Below are 14,976 nucleotides of genomic sequence, written 5' to 3' on the forward strand. Positions count from 1 at the left end.
AACACTCACTGCCCTCCCTGCCAGCCTAATCACCCCTAACTGCCCCCCAGCCAGCCTGGTCGCCCCCAACTGCCCGCCCTCCCCCGACGGCCTGGTTGCCCCACACGACCTGCTGTTCAGTCATTTGGTCGTCCCTCACTAACCCCCCTGCCGGCCTGGTCACCCCACACAGCCTGCTTGTTCAGTCGTTTGGTCGTCCCTCACTAACCCCCCTGCTGGCCTGGTCGCCCCATGCAGCCTGCTGTTCAGTCGTTTGGTCGTCCCTCACTAACCCCCCTGCTGGCCTGGTCATAGGCAGCCATCTTGTGAGGGTGTGAGGGTCAATTTGCATATTACCACTTTATTATATAGGATTCGTGTAGTGTTGTCTGCTCTAGCCATCCTACCTAATAAAATGGTAATATGTAAATTACCATCACTCCGCTACGCCCACGATTGGGCCAGCGGGAGGTGCAGGGGGCGGGACTTGGGGTGGCCAGGGTAGCCGATTGGGCCAGCGGGACGCTGAGCTCGCGTCGCCAGCGGTGGCGCGAGCTCAGCGTCTGCGCCATGGCTGTGCTGCAGAAAAGAAGGGGCCTCTGGGGCAGCGAGCTCACGTCCCGCTGCGGACCATCAAAAGTGGGGGAGCTGGGTGCCTGTCTGCTCCGGCACCAGGCCTTTCAGAAGCCTCCGCCGAGCTGGAGGCTTCTGAAAGGCCTGGTGCACCAGTGGACAGGCACCCAGCTCCCCCGCGATGGAAAGCGAAAGCGTGTAGGGGACCCTGCACGTGCATGATTCAATCATGCACTGGGCCTCTAGTCCTATCTAATAAAAGAGTAATATGCAAATTGACCATCACACCAAGACACAAAATGTCTGCCCTCATGTGGTCAAAGATGGCTGCCCCCATGTGGACACAAGATGGCCACCACAAGATGGCCTGCAGGGGAGGGCAGTGTGGGAAGTTAGGGGTGATCAGGCCAGCAGAGGAGGGCAGTTGGGGGAGACCAGGCCAGCAAGGGAGGGCAGTTGGGGGGGGGGACCCAGGCCTGCATGGGAGGGCAGTTGGGGGAGACCAGGCCAGCAGGGGAGGGCAGTTGGGGGGACCATGCCTGCAGGGGAGGGCAGCTGGGAGCCAGCAGTCCTGGATTGTCATAGGGATGTCCAACTGCTCGTGTAGGCCCAATCCCACTGGGATGGGGCCTAAACGGGCAGTTGGACATCCCTCAAGGGGTCCCAGATTGGAGAGGGTGCAGGCTGGGCTGAGCCTCCCCCCGACCACCACCGTGCCTGAATTTTGTGCACTAGGCCTCTAGTGAAGTATAAGAGATTACATTCAGTTGCTTTAAGTAACACTTTTTTTTTTCACAATAGAGAGAGTGATTATAGTTCTCCCCAAACTGAGTTATTGTATAAGTCCCTGCACATGTCCCTTTCAGACTAGAAGATCAAGGATCCCAGCTGTGGGACACAAGGAGCTGGAAGCCACTGGAGCACAACCTAGCAGTACTGAGAGTTCTCCAAAACAGTGCTGCAGGTCTCAGGGGCTTACAGCCTTGGCTCACATCAGAATTCCCTGAGGAGCTTTCACACCTGGCCCATGAACTGTCTTTTGTCCCAGTCAGTTGGCTCTTAGCATCCCCTGTCTTGTTGGTTAGTTATGTTCTGGGTGCAGGGACTACCTCTGTAGCTACAGTGTCTTTCTTTGAGGGCAGGGACTGTGACTTATATCTCTTTGCATTCTCAACTCAAGCAACACATTTTCACTAACAATGTTAACTTTTGACCATTGTACTGGGTTGAATAAGGTCCCTCCAAAATTCATGTATATGCATATGTAATCAAGTTAAGATGAGGCCATACTGATCAGAGTGGCCATAAATCCAATGTCTTGTATTCTTTATAGAAGAGAGAAGTTTGGACACAGAGGAGACACAGGAAAAGAAGGCTACGCAATGGTGGAGGCAGAGATTGAAATGAGGCAGCTGCAAAAAGGAACACCAAGGACGGGCAGCAACCACCACAAGCTCAGAGGCAGAGGAGTCTTCCCTTCAGAAGGATCATAGCTCTGCCAACACCTTGGTTTCCGGCTTCTGGCCTCCACGACCACGAAAGAATCCATTTCTGCAGCTGTAAGTCACCCAGTTTGTTACAGCAGCCCCGGGAAACGCCCCTGGGAATGCTGAGCATGCTGTGGCACTTGGCAGAGGCCTTCTGGAGCCACCATCCATCCTCGGGCAACTGCTTTCTGAAGGTGCTGATCTGAGCGCGGTTTCAAGGGAAGGAAAGGGTTAAGTGAAGGCAGTGGGTGGACAGGACAGGGAGAGAGCTGGGTATGGTCTGAGTGTAGAACAATCTAAAACAAAGTTTACAGAATTCATGTTAATGGTGTTTTTAAAGTCCCATCATAGACACAGTTCTCTTTATGACAAGAAGGTTGGTCTGGGAGTTGGAGATAGTAGAGCGAGTTAAATGGATAACCACTTTATGATATCATAGATTCAAAATGGTAAAATGGACCTAGTTGGGAGTGTGCGTGTGGATTTCCTGGCAGCCTTCCTGAGATACCTGGAGGCCCACGTGTGAGCCGGCTGCTGGTGGCTGGTGAACCATTTGGATTCCAGTCCTGGAGGCCTCAGTTTCCTCAGTTGTTAACAGCATGGACACCAGGGTAGACCTCCCACTCTGGGTTCTGGGCCGCCACTTACTGGCAAATTATTTCACCTCACTTGCCTCCCTCTCCTCATCTGTAAAATCAGAATAGAAATGGCACCTCCCTCCTAAGGCTGTAAGGATGAAAGAGTTAATCTGCATAAATTGCTTAGAATAGCACCATTGATGGATAATGGAAGCCTCGGTTGTTTTTGTCATTATCATCACCATCACCATCGCCATCATCACCATGATGTGCAAATGAGGGAGACCAGAGGAGTGAATGAGTGACTTTCCCACTGGGAAAAAGATGAGTGCAAAACTAGCCATTTGCTTGAAAATAAGCCTGTAAAATGGATATTACTTGCTCCCCCTGAGAACAGGGAACTTTGTAAAGGGCAGGGTAGTCTCAGAGTCTCTATTACTGTGGACAGACTCTAGATCCTGGGAGAAAAGAATATGGGATCCCTTTCGGGACTCCTAGCCGGATTACCAGGTCCTTTTCAGATCCCACCAACCAGCCAGGCACACAGTCACCGTAGACCGCGGAGGAAGGAGTGAAGAAACCAGCTGGGTGGCTTTCCTGGTGCGCTCCCCGCCCCACCAGGCAGACCCTCGGAGCTCTGGCCGTGAAGGGGGGAGCACCGCGGGGGCGCCTGCGAGTGCAGGACTGAATTAGGAGCAGAGCGCAGAGCGAGCACGCGTTTAATAAAGTCAGCGTACGCACAGGAACCCGCTACGCGGGCAGAGAGGTAGACATTGCCCAATTGGCTACAGGCGTGTGCCTGCTTTCAGGCAGTGTTGGGGTGAGCAGGATTGGTACCGGATACCGCGCCCGCAGCCCGCCACCCTCACCCCGCTTGCGGGTGAAGAGGAAGCCGCGGTGTCTGTCTGGCATGTAGGCACTGATTGAAAGAAACAACTTTGTACTCTATTTACTGGGCATAAAGCGCCACCTTCCCACGCTGCTCCTCGATGACATTTCTCCAGGCTGCGCGGGACAATGGAAGCGGGCGAGTCCCGCAAAGCCGAGCCTCGCGGAGCCCAGCCTTCGGGGGGTGGGAGGGGGAGGGGGGAGCGGGGAGCAAGAAGACGCAGATGTGAGTTTGCTTTGTCACCACCGCTCTCTGAGCAACTTGGGGCAAGTCGCTCGGCTCTTCAGGCCTCGGGTTTCTGGTCTGTTTAACGCGGGGAGGGGACCGAACCTGAGTGACGCTCGGGGCAGCCGCGGCTCGACCCGAGCGGAGCGTGCGCCGCGCGCGCCTGGGAACTTTGCCCGGAGCGCGGGGCCGGGACCCCGGAGCGCGGGGCCGGGAGCTCCCTCTGCGGGAGCGCGGCGGCGGCGCTCCTCCTTTCCCCTCCACGTCACGGGGGCCGCTCGGCGCTCTCCCACCCCCGGCGGAGGGACAGCCGCTGCTTGGCAGGGCGCGCCGCCGAGGTGCCGGGGAAGGCGGGAGCCACCCGCGGGGGCAGAGGGGCCGGGAGTCCGGAGCGCAGCCGAGGCCCCCCCCTCCAGGACGACCTCAGCAGCCGAGGGGACCCCGCTTCGGGGCTGCCCGCTCTCTTTCGTAAGTCGACTTGGCCCCGCGGCGGCGGTGCGGGGCCCCTGTCCCAGCCGCTGGGAGGCCGGGACGTCCGGACCCTCTCTTCCTCGCGACTTTCACTTTACCTCCGGGGAAAACCTGGGCGCCCGTCCCTCTCGAGAGATGGGGGCGGGGATCGGCCGGGGAAGTCGCTCGGATCCTGGGCTGAGCCTGCGGGTGTCCCCAGGCCGGTGCGGGCACCGGACGGCGGCTCCGCCGTGCGCAGCAACTTCAGGGCCCCGGGCGGAGGCCGGACGCTGGAAGTTCCCTGGGGACGCGGGCGGAGGGTGCGGGGCGGCCGGCGTGTGTAGGGCGAGGGCGTCCTGGGAGATGGGGTCCGCGGGTCCGCACCCCGGCCCCGGGGGCAGAGCGCAGCGGGGTGGCCGGAGTAGCCGCGCGCGCCCCAGGGTTTTCTCTGGACTCTCCCCCCGGGTGAGGACGCGGCTGCCGGGATGCGCCTTTCCCGGGCCGGGGCCCGCCGTCTTGGTCCTCCTGGCCGGAGGGCCACCTAGACTCGCCCAGGGGAGGGGAGCCGAAGGACGGGGTCCCCACGCCCGTGTCTTCGGACCCTCCTGCTAGCCTTTCCCCGGGACCTGGACCTGCGGGGCCCGGCCCCGCTGCCCACGACCTGGGCGTCCCGGCCCCCGGGCGGCGGGAGGCGAAGGGGCGGGAGAGGGGGGCGGCGCCCGCGGGAACGGGCTGCTTCCCCGGCTTCCCCAATAGGACAAGGTGTGTGGATCGGGGGTGGGGATGTCTCCTAATAGTTCGGGCGCCGGAGGCTGCGGGACTGACCTCCCCGCGGCGCCCTCGGCGGGGACGATCCTCGGCGCTGCTAAGGTCTGGCGCTGGCGCGGCGGAGCGGCCGGGAACCCTCCATCCCCCGCGACGTGGCGGCGCCCTCCCGGCGGGCTGGGGCCTCCGGGGATCCGAGCCAGGAGGTGCGCACCCCGGAGTCGGCTTACCGTCTTTCCTTCGGCTAACGGAGCTGGCGGGCGGCATTGTTGTGTTAATTTCAGAACCACGCTGTCCCGCTTGGGGGAGGATTTTTTTTTTCTCTCGTGGTTGTAGCCGAGGAAACTTGTGTATTGTCGTCCGTCTGGGCCGGTGGGGAGCTGGCGTTAGCCTTGAGGCACTTGTCTTTTCTCTTCCTCAAAATCAAAAAGCAGCAAACAGACTATCGAGGGAGTTGGGGATAGACCATGTTAAGTGTCCACGTTGTTTGGCAGACAGGAAAGCCACCCCTTTGGGTCTTGTCTTACTCGCGCAAACGTGGCCTTTCCATGCAGCCACCTATCCAAGGCATTCTAGAGCCTGTCCTTCGCGCAGTTCTTGTTGACAGTGTCACGAGGAAGTAAAACCCTTAATAAAGGTAAGCGAATCGTTGCAGAGAGCCGTTTCTCTGTCGCGCTTCCTAAGGATCCATTTCGCCGTGAGAAATGACCAGTTAAGATGCGGTTGAATCGTTGTTTCACTTGCCTTTGCGGAGAAGCACACAGCGGAAGAACCACAGAATCGGGTTGTGGGGCACTGAACGTCTGTGGGAAAGACTGGGGAGTTTCCTTTGGGAGTGGGGGAGAAGTGTTCCCTCCTGGTTATGACTTGGACCCATTCCGTTGGGAGGTCACGTTTACAGTGATTTGCTAAATGCCACACAGTCGGCAGAGAGGTGGTTTGTGGGGGTGAATGGCACCATTGGGCAGTTAGTCCAAATTCTCACTCGATGGCGCCAGGCCAAGTGCCCTCAGGACAGGGCGGTACATCGTTATGGAACTAACTTTGCGTGAACGTGGGTCATGGAGGCAGGAGCAGGTAGAGACATAAGACTCTACAGAGAGTGCCCAGCTTCTGCTCTCTCTCCCTTGAGAATCACCAGCCAGTGGGACCACTAGTGTTGGGGGCCTGGGGCTTATAGCACCACGGACTGGGAGTAAAACTAGGCCAGCTTCAAAGGCAGGAAGAAAGCAGCAGTAAGACAGGATTCTGTAATGCAAGGTTGGAAAGGCGCTTCATCAACCCACATTTACTGAGCACGTACTGTGTGCCTGGCAGTACTGGGTGCTGGGGTGAAGGAAGGAGGCCTTCTGGGGGAGACTTAAGTTAGAACCTGAAGGATGAGTAGGAGCTGCATAAACTAAGTGGGAGGAGGCAAAGGAGAAAAGGGGGAGTGTGCTCGCCCAGGGAAGGGTGTGCCCGGAGGCTGAGGAGGGGAGAGCAGGGACTGTTCCGTCTAGTGTGACCTGGGGGAGGACGGCACCAGCTGAGGTCAGCAGGTACCAGGGCTAGGTGATGCCCGATCTTTGGGCCATCTTGCAGAATTGATCCTCAGGACTGTTTCACATCGGAAAGTGTCCTGGTGAGAGTTACGTTCAAAGCTGCAGTGGCTGTGTGGGAAATGGACTTGACAGCCCTTCAAGGAGACAGGGCTGGTTCCAGGCCAGTGAGAAGGCCTGGTGGCCTCGGCTGAGGTCGTGGCAGCAGGGATGACACAGGTGGGTGGATTGACGGCAGACCTCGGAGTGACCTGGTGACTAGTTTTGTGTAGGGTGTGAGAGTGCAGGGTGACGCCGCTGAGTTTAAGCTTGAGCACTTGGGTATGTGGTGCTGCCATGTGCAAAAGAGGGAACAGTGGAGGAGGGGCGGATTTGGGGAGGATTTGGGGGCGGATTTGGTTTTGTTGACTCTGAGCTGCTTTCTAGGCTTTGAGAGTGGAAATACTTCAGTGTCTGGATAGAGCAGGCCGAAGATTAAGAGCTGGGGGTCACCTGTTGTTTTAAGCCTGGGGTGGGCTGGGGGAGGGGTGTGGACCTCGAAAAAAGCCCCTGCCTTCATGGGAAAAGGTGGAGGAAAACCAGGGCGGTGCTGGATCTCCACCTAAGCTGCAGTGGGAGTGAGCATCGTGGGGTGTGTGTGTGTGTGTGTGTGTGTGTGCGCGCGCGCGCGGGGCTACACTTAACCTCCCTAGAAATTGCCCCTTGAATGAGAGGTGGGACAGAGTGTTGGCTTTTTAAAAAAATATATATTTATTGATTTCAGAGAGGCATGGAGAGGGAGAGAGAGAGAGAGAAACATCAATGAGAGAGAATCATTTATTGACTGCCTCCTGCACACTCCTTAATGGTGATTGAGCCCATCATCTGGGCATGTGCCCTGACCAGGAATTGAACTCGTGACCTCTTCATCATAGGTTGATGCTTAACCACTGAGCCACACCAGCCGGGCAGGGGCTGGCTTTTTTAAGATGAGAGAGCTGCACACATTGATCTGTGAATGGAATGAACGCGTGGGAAGGAGGGGATGAACATACGGGATATCTGGAGCCCCTTCCACTCTGGGAGCATTAGGTAAAAACAGACTGGTCATGCTGGCATTTTGATATCAAACTCATGTAACAAATTTCAACATCTTACTAAGACAAATTTTGAAGCACTTATGTCTATGAAGTTTGAAGTTTTACTTCGTAGATATGCAAATTTAATGATTAGGAGAAACATTGATGGAAATCACACAGTAGAGCTGCAGAGTGGCTGAGAGTGGCCCCTGGAGTGGCCCCACCACTCTCTAGCTCATGACCTTGTACAAGCTCCCTGACCTTTCTGCCTGGTCTCCTGTCTCCTGGCCTCTGAAATGGCACCACACCTAAGGGGTACATGCTCTATGGTGACTTCTTGCAGGCTGTTGTGAGGATTGCATGTGTGCGTTATGTATGTGCAGTGTCTGTACAATGTATGAATGTGTGTATGATGATTGCACAAGGTAGGCACATGTGCATCATGAATGTCCAATGTGTGTGTGTGTGTGTGTGTGTGTGTGTGTGTGTGTGTGCATTGTGCCTGGTACATAGTGCTCAGGAAGCCTTAGCGCTGGTGGATGTATTATGATGATGTCGTTTCCATCATTTCCAGATGTAGAATCTGAGACCTAGAGAATTTTGAGAACCTGTCCAAGCCCTTCAGAGCCGAACAGTAGCAAAGTTAAGGCCAGGATCCCATTTGCCTAACTCACAGGCAGGTTAGCATATCAACAAGTGTCAGATTCCAGATGCTCTTTAAAATTAGCTGTAACAAACAAAATAAATAAAACAAAATTAAATTAATTATAATAAAAGGATCCCGTGACGCTCACCAGAGCGCGGAGGAGCAAAGCAGATATCAGACTTTTCCTAAACGATGTAGAGATATATGTTTTGTATTAATTTGCATTGCTTTACATGTCACTTTATATGCATTTCCATCTGCTGGTAATTTTCCTTGTGAGATCTAAAGGCTGAAGCTTCAAGTACATAAGATCAAACAAAATTAATGAGGAATTAAATGCAGCTGCTTCAAACCCTAATGGGCCCCTGGGAATGATGGGCTTGGTGTGGGCTTTGGGGAAAGGAGTGGATCAATATTTACTATTCTAGAAGATGTGAACAGCCAGATACCATTTGATAAAAGCAGGTCACATCTTAATGTGTGATAAAGCTTTTCTGCTGAGTATACTAGAAAAATAAGGAAAAGTGGAAGAAAACCAGAGAGAAAAGGCCTGTTACATAAAATGCCAGAAAATGAAGCAGAAACCAAAGTCTGCTTTATGAAGCTGAACTAATAAAAAACGCTAAGGGTCAGAAAGTAAAGGTGGAACTTTTAAGCATAATCTTAAATACCAATGTGTGGAGTTTTAAAACCAATAAAGTTTCCCTAAATTGGGCTTACTAAGAAATAGGCCATTGACAATGATAGGTCTTAGTAAAAAATAATAATAATAATAATAATAATAAAAATATATATATATATGTATATCCTATATAATAAAGAGGTAATATGCAAATTAACCCTCATGCCCTCACAAGATGGCTGCCTACGACCAGGCCGGCAGGGGTGTTAGTGAGGGACGACCAAATGACTGAAGAGCAGGCATCACCTCAAAACGTACGAAGAAGTAGAAAATTGGGTCTCTGAATGGTTTGCCTCAAAACAAGAAAAGTTCTATTGGGACGGTATCCACAAATTACCTGAAAGATGGGGGAAATGTGTAGCTAGCGATGGACATTACTTTGAATAAAGCACTTTTGGTGTTTCTCTTGAAATTATCATGTTTTCTTTGATTACAAAATCCGCATTATTAACTAGTACACCTAGTATATATATATTTTAAGAACAACTATGATTTTGTTACTTAGAGCAGTGGTTCTCAAAGTATGGTCCCTAGACCAGCTGCATCAGCATCATCTGGGAACTTATTAATTTGCACCTGGAAAATGCAAATTCTGAGCCCACCAGATCTGCTGAATTGGGACCTCTGGGTCCAGCAACCTGCATTTTAATATTTAGAGCCAAGCCCAGTGGTGTGGCTTAGTGGTTGAGTGTCAACCTATGAACCCAGGAGGTCACGGTTCAATTCCCGGGCAGGCCACAGGTCTGGTTGCCGGCTTGATCCCCAGTAGGGGGTATATAGGAGGCAGCCAATCAATGATTCTCATCATTGATGTTTCTATCTCTCTCTCCCTCTCCCTCTCTGAAATCAATATATATATATATATATATATATATATATATATATATATATATATATATATATATATATATATTTGGACCCAGCTTTCATTCCTCTTGAATTTTCACTTCTTTGGTCTTAACCTTTCATTTCCCTCTTGTGGTCACTAGCTTCTCACTGTGCTGCTTAACTTGTAGAAAATTGTGGCCAGACACAAACCCCTCCCTTCTCTGTCCCAAGGTCTAAACTGGTGGAAGATGCTTTCTAAGATCCCTTTAGGGTTCTGCAGCTCTGTGATCCTCACTCTGGGAGAACCACATTGATTTGGTTTTGCTGCCTTTAAAAGAAAAACTCACCTGGCAGTTTTATACTAAACAGAGACTCTTCCAAATAATAGAGCCAGCCAAAACACAGCTGTTCTCCATCGATGCTCCTGTTGAACCACATTTCTCCATCTGGGACAAGTGCAGCTAATTTCTTGGACCTAAGTGTTAGTCTTTATCTCTGTTAAGTTTCATCTTACTAGATGCAAGTCTGTCCAGATCTGTTTGAGTCCTATTTCTGTCCTTTTTCGTAGAAACCTTCATGTCCTCTGCCAATTTGGCCGCTGATGTCCTGGCCTGAGGAATTAACAATATGAGTATTTTTGTTAGAGGCCTTCCCCACAGTTAATGAGGCTTGAAAACTTGGCATCTTTTGCAGTCCTTGTGGGCCTAACATCAGAGTAGTTGTCATCAGTCCCATTGTGGTTTGCATTGAAATTACTGCTGTTCTCAAGTGCTCCGCGGCAGTCTCTCCGGGGAGAGCTGTTCTCACCAGGTGGGCGGGCTTCTCCTCAGGAGCTGTTTGTGATGAAGGCTTCTTTCTCGCTCTTATGTTTAGACCACCAACTGAGATTTTTTTGTAGGTGACACAGAAGTAATTTTCAACTTATCTACAGTCAGATGAAGCTGAATTCAGAAACTTCAAAATAATAGGAAGTAAAAATTGTGCCTCATTTGTTCTCTCTGCTTCACTGCACACTCCCTTCTCCCAAGCTCTAGAACTCAAGTCCATATTTAGCCAAGAGATTTAAGTTATTTTATAATGTAAAATTTTGCTCACACATGATTTTTTTTTTTAGGATTTTTAAATTAAATGTATAGGGGTAAGATGACATATGTATGTTGCATTGTATGCTCACCACCCAGAGTCTAGTCTCCTTCCATCACCATATGTTTGACCCCCTTCACCTTCTCCCTTCTTCCTTCTCCCTCCACCCCACTTCCCCTCTGGTAACCACCATACTGATATCTGTGTCAATAAGTTTGTTTGTTTTGTTTGTTCATTTCTGTTTTGTATACCCCATATGAGTGAAATATGGTTCTCATCTTTTTCCATCTGACTTACTTCACTTAGCATGATACTCTCAAGATACAGCCATGTTGTCGCAAATGGAAATTTTCATCATTTTTATGGCTGAGTAGTATTCCATTGTATGTAGGAACCACGTCCCCTTTTTCCAGTCATCCATTGAAGGACACTTGAGTTGTTTCCATGTCCTAGATATTGTGAACAGTGCTGCAATGAACATAAGGGCACATATATCTTTTTTTAAGAAAATATATTTTATTGATTTTTTACAGAGAGGAAGGGAGAGGGATAGAGAGTTAGAAACATCAATGAGAGAGAAACATTGATCAGCTGCCTCCTGCACACCTCCTACTGGGGATATGCCCGCAACCAAGGTACATGCCCTTGATCAGAATCAAACCTGGGACCCTTCAGTCTGCAGGCCGACACTATCCACTGAGCCAAACCGGTCAGGGCCACATATAACTTTATGAATAAGTGTTTTCAATTTTGGGGGTAGATACCCATAAGAGGGATTGCTGGGTCATATGGTAGCTCTTAATTTTTAGAGGACCCTCCATACTGTTTTCCATAGAGGTTGCTCCAATTTACATTCCCACCAGCAGGTGTGAAGGTTCCATTTTCTCCACACCCTCTCCAACACTTGCTACTTCCTATTGTGTTGATAATAGGCATTCTAACTGGTGTGAGCTGGTATCTCATTGTGGTTTTGGCTTGCATTTACCTTACAGCTAGTGAGGATGAGCATCTTTTCATATATCTGTCAGCAATCTGTCATACATGATTCTTAAAGGAGTACAACTAGATAATGTCATTGCACAAAAAATGCTTTAAAAGGCAAAAGCAAAACAACTTTATGGCAAGAATGCTTTTAGCCATGGTTGCTAGGGCATGAAGCAGTGCCTGGAATTCTACACTGTTCTTCATGACCCTTATCTAATCCTCCTGGCGCCCTCTTCTTCCTCCCTCCGCCTGCACGGAAAGAGGAGCCTTAAACCAAACTGCAAAAATCTCCAAAAAAAATCCAAGACGACTTTCTTCTTCCAAGATAATACCAAACCTCTTTCGATGGGTTCTCCCTTACTGCAGCAAACAGAGAAACGTGTCTGGTGCCAATGCAGCGCTTTGTAACCTCAAGTAAACGTCCATGAACACTCGGTTCTTCTAGCTCTTTCCTTTCATGCCTCCTCTGTCTGTCCCCCTTTGTTGTGTTCTGATCTAGTTAAGGGAGAAATGGACCAGGCAGTCCCTTTGGAGGAGGGCTTCCTGTGCTCAGCCTGGACAGGCGGCCTGTCGGCCTTTGGATAGGTTGGGCCTGTTTCCAGAGGCTCTGTGAGCGCTGGCATGCCACGGGCCTCTGCCAGATGTGGACAACCTGTGACAAAGCTGCTGGTTCCGATGGCAGCAGAGGGTGGGCTCTGGTGCCCAGACCAGGAAGAACAGTCTCAGCACAGGTCCTTGCTTGCCCAGGTTTCTTTTCCTTCTACTCCTCTGCATCATTGCAGCATATTTGGAATATTTAAACTGTTGCATCCTTTTTCCGCCCTCCTCCCACTCCCCCCACATTTACTAAAAGGAGAGGCTCTCTCTGCCAGTCATCATCTTCCACCAGGTTCTCCCTTTGGCCTTTCTGGCACCCACCCTGCCCTGCTCTGAGGCAGGCAAAGGCAGATGGATGTAGCATCAGATGGGTCAGGAGAGAAACAGGTGGGATGACACACAGGTAGATACAAATTAAAGTGTGAAGACTGGATCATGAAAACATGCTAGTAGAATGATATGGAGCCCTGGCCAGTTTGGCTCAGTAGGTTGAGCGTCATCCCATGCACCAAAAGGTCACCAGTTCAATTCCCAGTCGGGGCACATGCCCAGGTTGTGGGCTTGATCCCCAGTAGGGGATGAGCAGGAGACAGCCGATCGATGTTTCTCTTTCTCTCTCCCTCTCCTTCCCTCTCTCTAAAATCAATAAAAAAAATATATTTGAAAAGAATCATATGGAGATTCTGGAGCTGAAGAAAGGGGTGGGGCCCAGGGGAGGGATCCTAAGACAGGAGGAACATACAGTCAATACCATGGCATGAAAATCCCTGAATAAAAGAAGCATTTCCAACTGCTAGCTAGTGGCCTTTTCTGGGGAATTGTCGCTACAATAAAATTTAAATGTCACAAAATGACTGGGATTTCTGGAGATTGTGTTCAAGTGGCCCAGGACCTCACTGTTTCTCTCTGTATTCTCCTGGGCAGCACAGTTTCTAGTTGTATCTCCCCAGAATCTAGTATAGTGCCTGCCTAGCACATGGTGGGACCACAGTCAATGTTTGCTGGATGGATGGGCAACCAACTGAAGGGGGATAGAAGTAGGCTATATGAGCATAAAGGCATGTATATAAGATATGTACCCAAAAGAAGCGAAAGCAGGGACATGACAGATATTTGAACACCCATGTTCATAGCAGCATTATTCGCAAGAGCCAAAAGATGGGAGCAATCAATGCAAGTGTCCATGGACAGACAAATGGATAAACAAAATGCGGTCTATACATACAATGGAATATTATTCAGCCTTAAAAGGAAGAAAATGGATGAAACTTGAAGACATGTGTTAAGTAATCTGAGCCAGTCGCAAAAAGGCAAATGTTGTCTGATTCCTCCTATATGAGGTTCCCAGAGTAGTCAAGTTCATATAAAGAGAAAGTAGAATGGTGGTTGCCAGGGGCTGGGAGGAGGAGAGAAATGGAAGTTTGTGTGTAATGGGTACTGAGTTTCAGTTGGGCAAGAAGAAGTTCTGTGGATGGATGGTGGTATTGGCTACAAACCAGTGAATGTACTTAATGCCACAGAACTGTACCCATAAAACCGGTTAAAACTGTAAACTTTATGTTATATATTTTATGACAATAAAATAGTATAAAGTGCATATATTAACAATTAATTCATAAATATGGAACAACAGAAGTTATTTTTATAACCAAGACGTTAAGCAGGTAATACTCAGGAAGTTTATTTATAGAGAGGCCGGCAGTGACACCAGGCTTGTAAAGATATTTAAGACGGTGCTGCTCAGAATGGACATCTGAATCCTTATACAAGCCAGGGATGTTCAAAGGCATTTAGTCCCCGTTATCCCCCCCCCCCCACACACACACACAAAAACAAGCAAACAAAACGGAAGCTATTTGCCGAAACCGGTGTGGCTCAGTGGATAGAGCATCAGCCTGCAGACTCAAGGGTCCCAGGTTCGATTCCGGTCAAGGGCATGTACCTTGGTTGCAGGCACATCCCCAGTAGGGGGTGTGCAAGAGGCAGCTGATCGATATTTCTCTCTCATCGATGTTTCTAACTCTCTATCCCTCTCTCTTCCTCTCTGTAAAAAATCAATAAAATATATATTTTTAAAAAGGAAGCTGTTTTAAAACATTTTAAACCTACAGAAAAGTCGTAAGACTAGCACAGTGGGCAGCCGTCTGATTCCCCTTGATGGTGAGAAGGCTTTGATGGGGCTTCAGCACCATTCTGCGGGGCGGGGGGTGGGGGGACCCCCACGGCTGCCTCTGGGAGGCGGTCTCTGCGTGCAGACATGGGGGTGTGGGGGTGTGGGGGGTTGCGGCGGCATGTTGAGGATGGAGTCCAGTGCCCGTTAGGAGAACAGCCCTGCTTTGTGAAACTTGGTGCTCCTCCTCCGGCTGTTGTTTAACTGCTTTCCGCCCCTTACCCTCCTGCGGCCCGTGTGCCCGTGTGCCCGTGTGTGAGCTCTGTCCCCACAGTGCCCTGTGAGTCAGCCCCCGGGCCCTCTCTCACCGATGAGGAAGCAGGGGGGTAACAAGATTAGTGACAGCTCGTTAGGGCAGTCAGGACTGAAATTCAGAACTGTCGACTTTACATTCCAAACCCATGATGTTGTACACAGAGGTAGAGCAGGAGGGTAAGACGGGGA

The 14,976-nt window shown here is 50.7% G+C and overlaps 1 protein-coding gene across 3 annotated transcripts in view; it reads left to right on the plus strand.

Moving 5' to 3' along the window:
- Positions 1–3,805: 3,805 nt before the first annotated feature.
- The window catches only part of GCNT4 (glucosaminyl (N-acetyl) transferase 4), a 28,141-nt gene continuing 16,970 nt past the window's right edge, over positions 3,806–14,976 (plus strand). The window contains exon 1 of one of the 3 annotated variants that reach the window (XM_079784890.1): positions 3,806–4,199. Coding sequence is in view for 1 of the 3 variants with exons in the window: in XM_079784889.1 (XP_079641015.1) it covers positions 4,965–5,152 (188 nt within the window). In the remaining 2 variants the exon portion in view is untranslated. Of the gene's footprint in view, positions 4,200–4,230; positions 5,153–5,210; positions 5,584–14,976 lie in introns of those variants that run through there. The other 2 variants (XM_079784889.1, XM_079784891.1) reach the window with 2 other exon arrangements.

This window comes from Cnephaeus nilssonii (assembly GCF_951640355.1).
Source record: "Cnephaeus nilssonii genome assembly, chromosome: 2".
Classification (NCBI taxonomy): Eukaryota; Metazoa; Chordata; class Mammalia; order Chiroptera; family Vespertilionidae; genus Cnephaeus; species Cnephaeus nilssonii.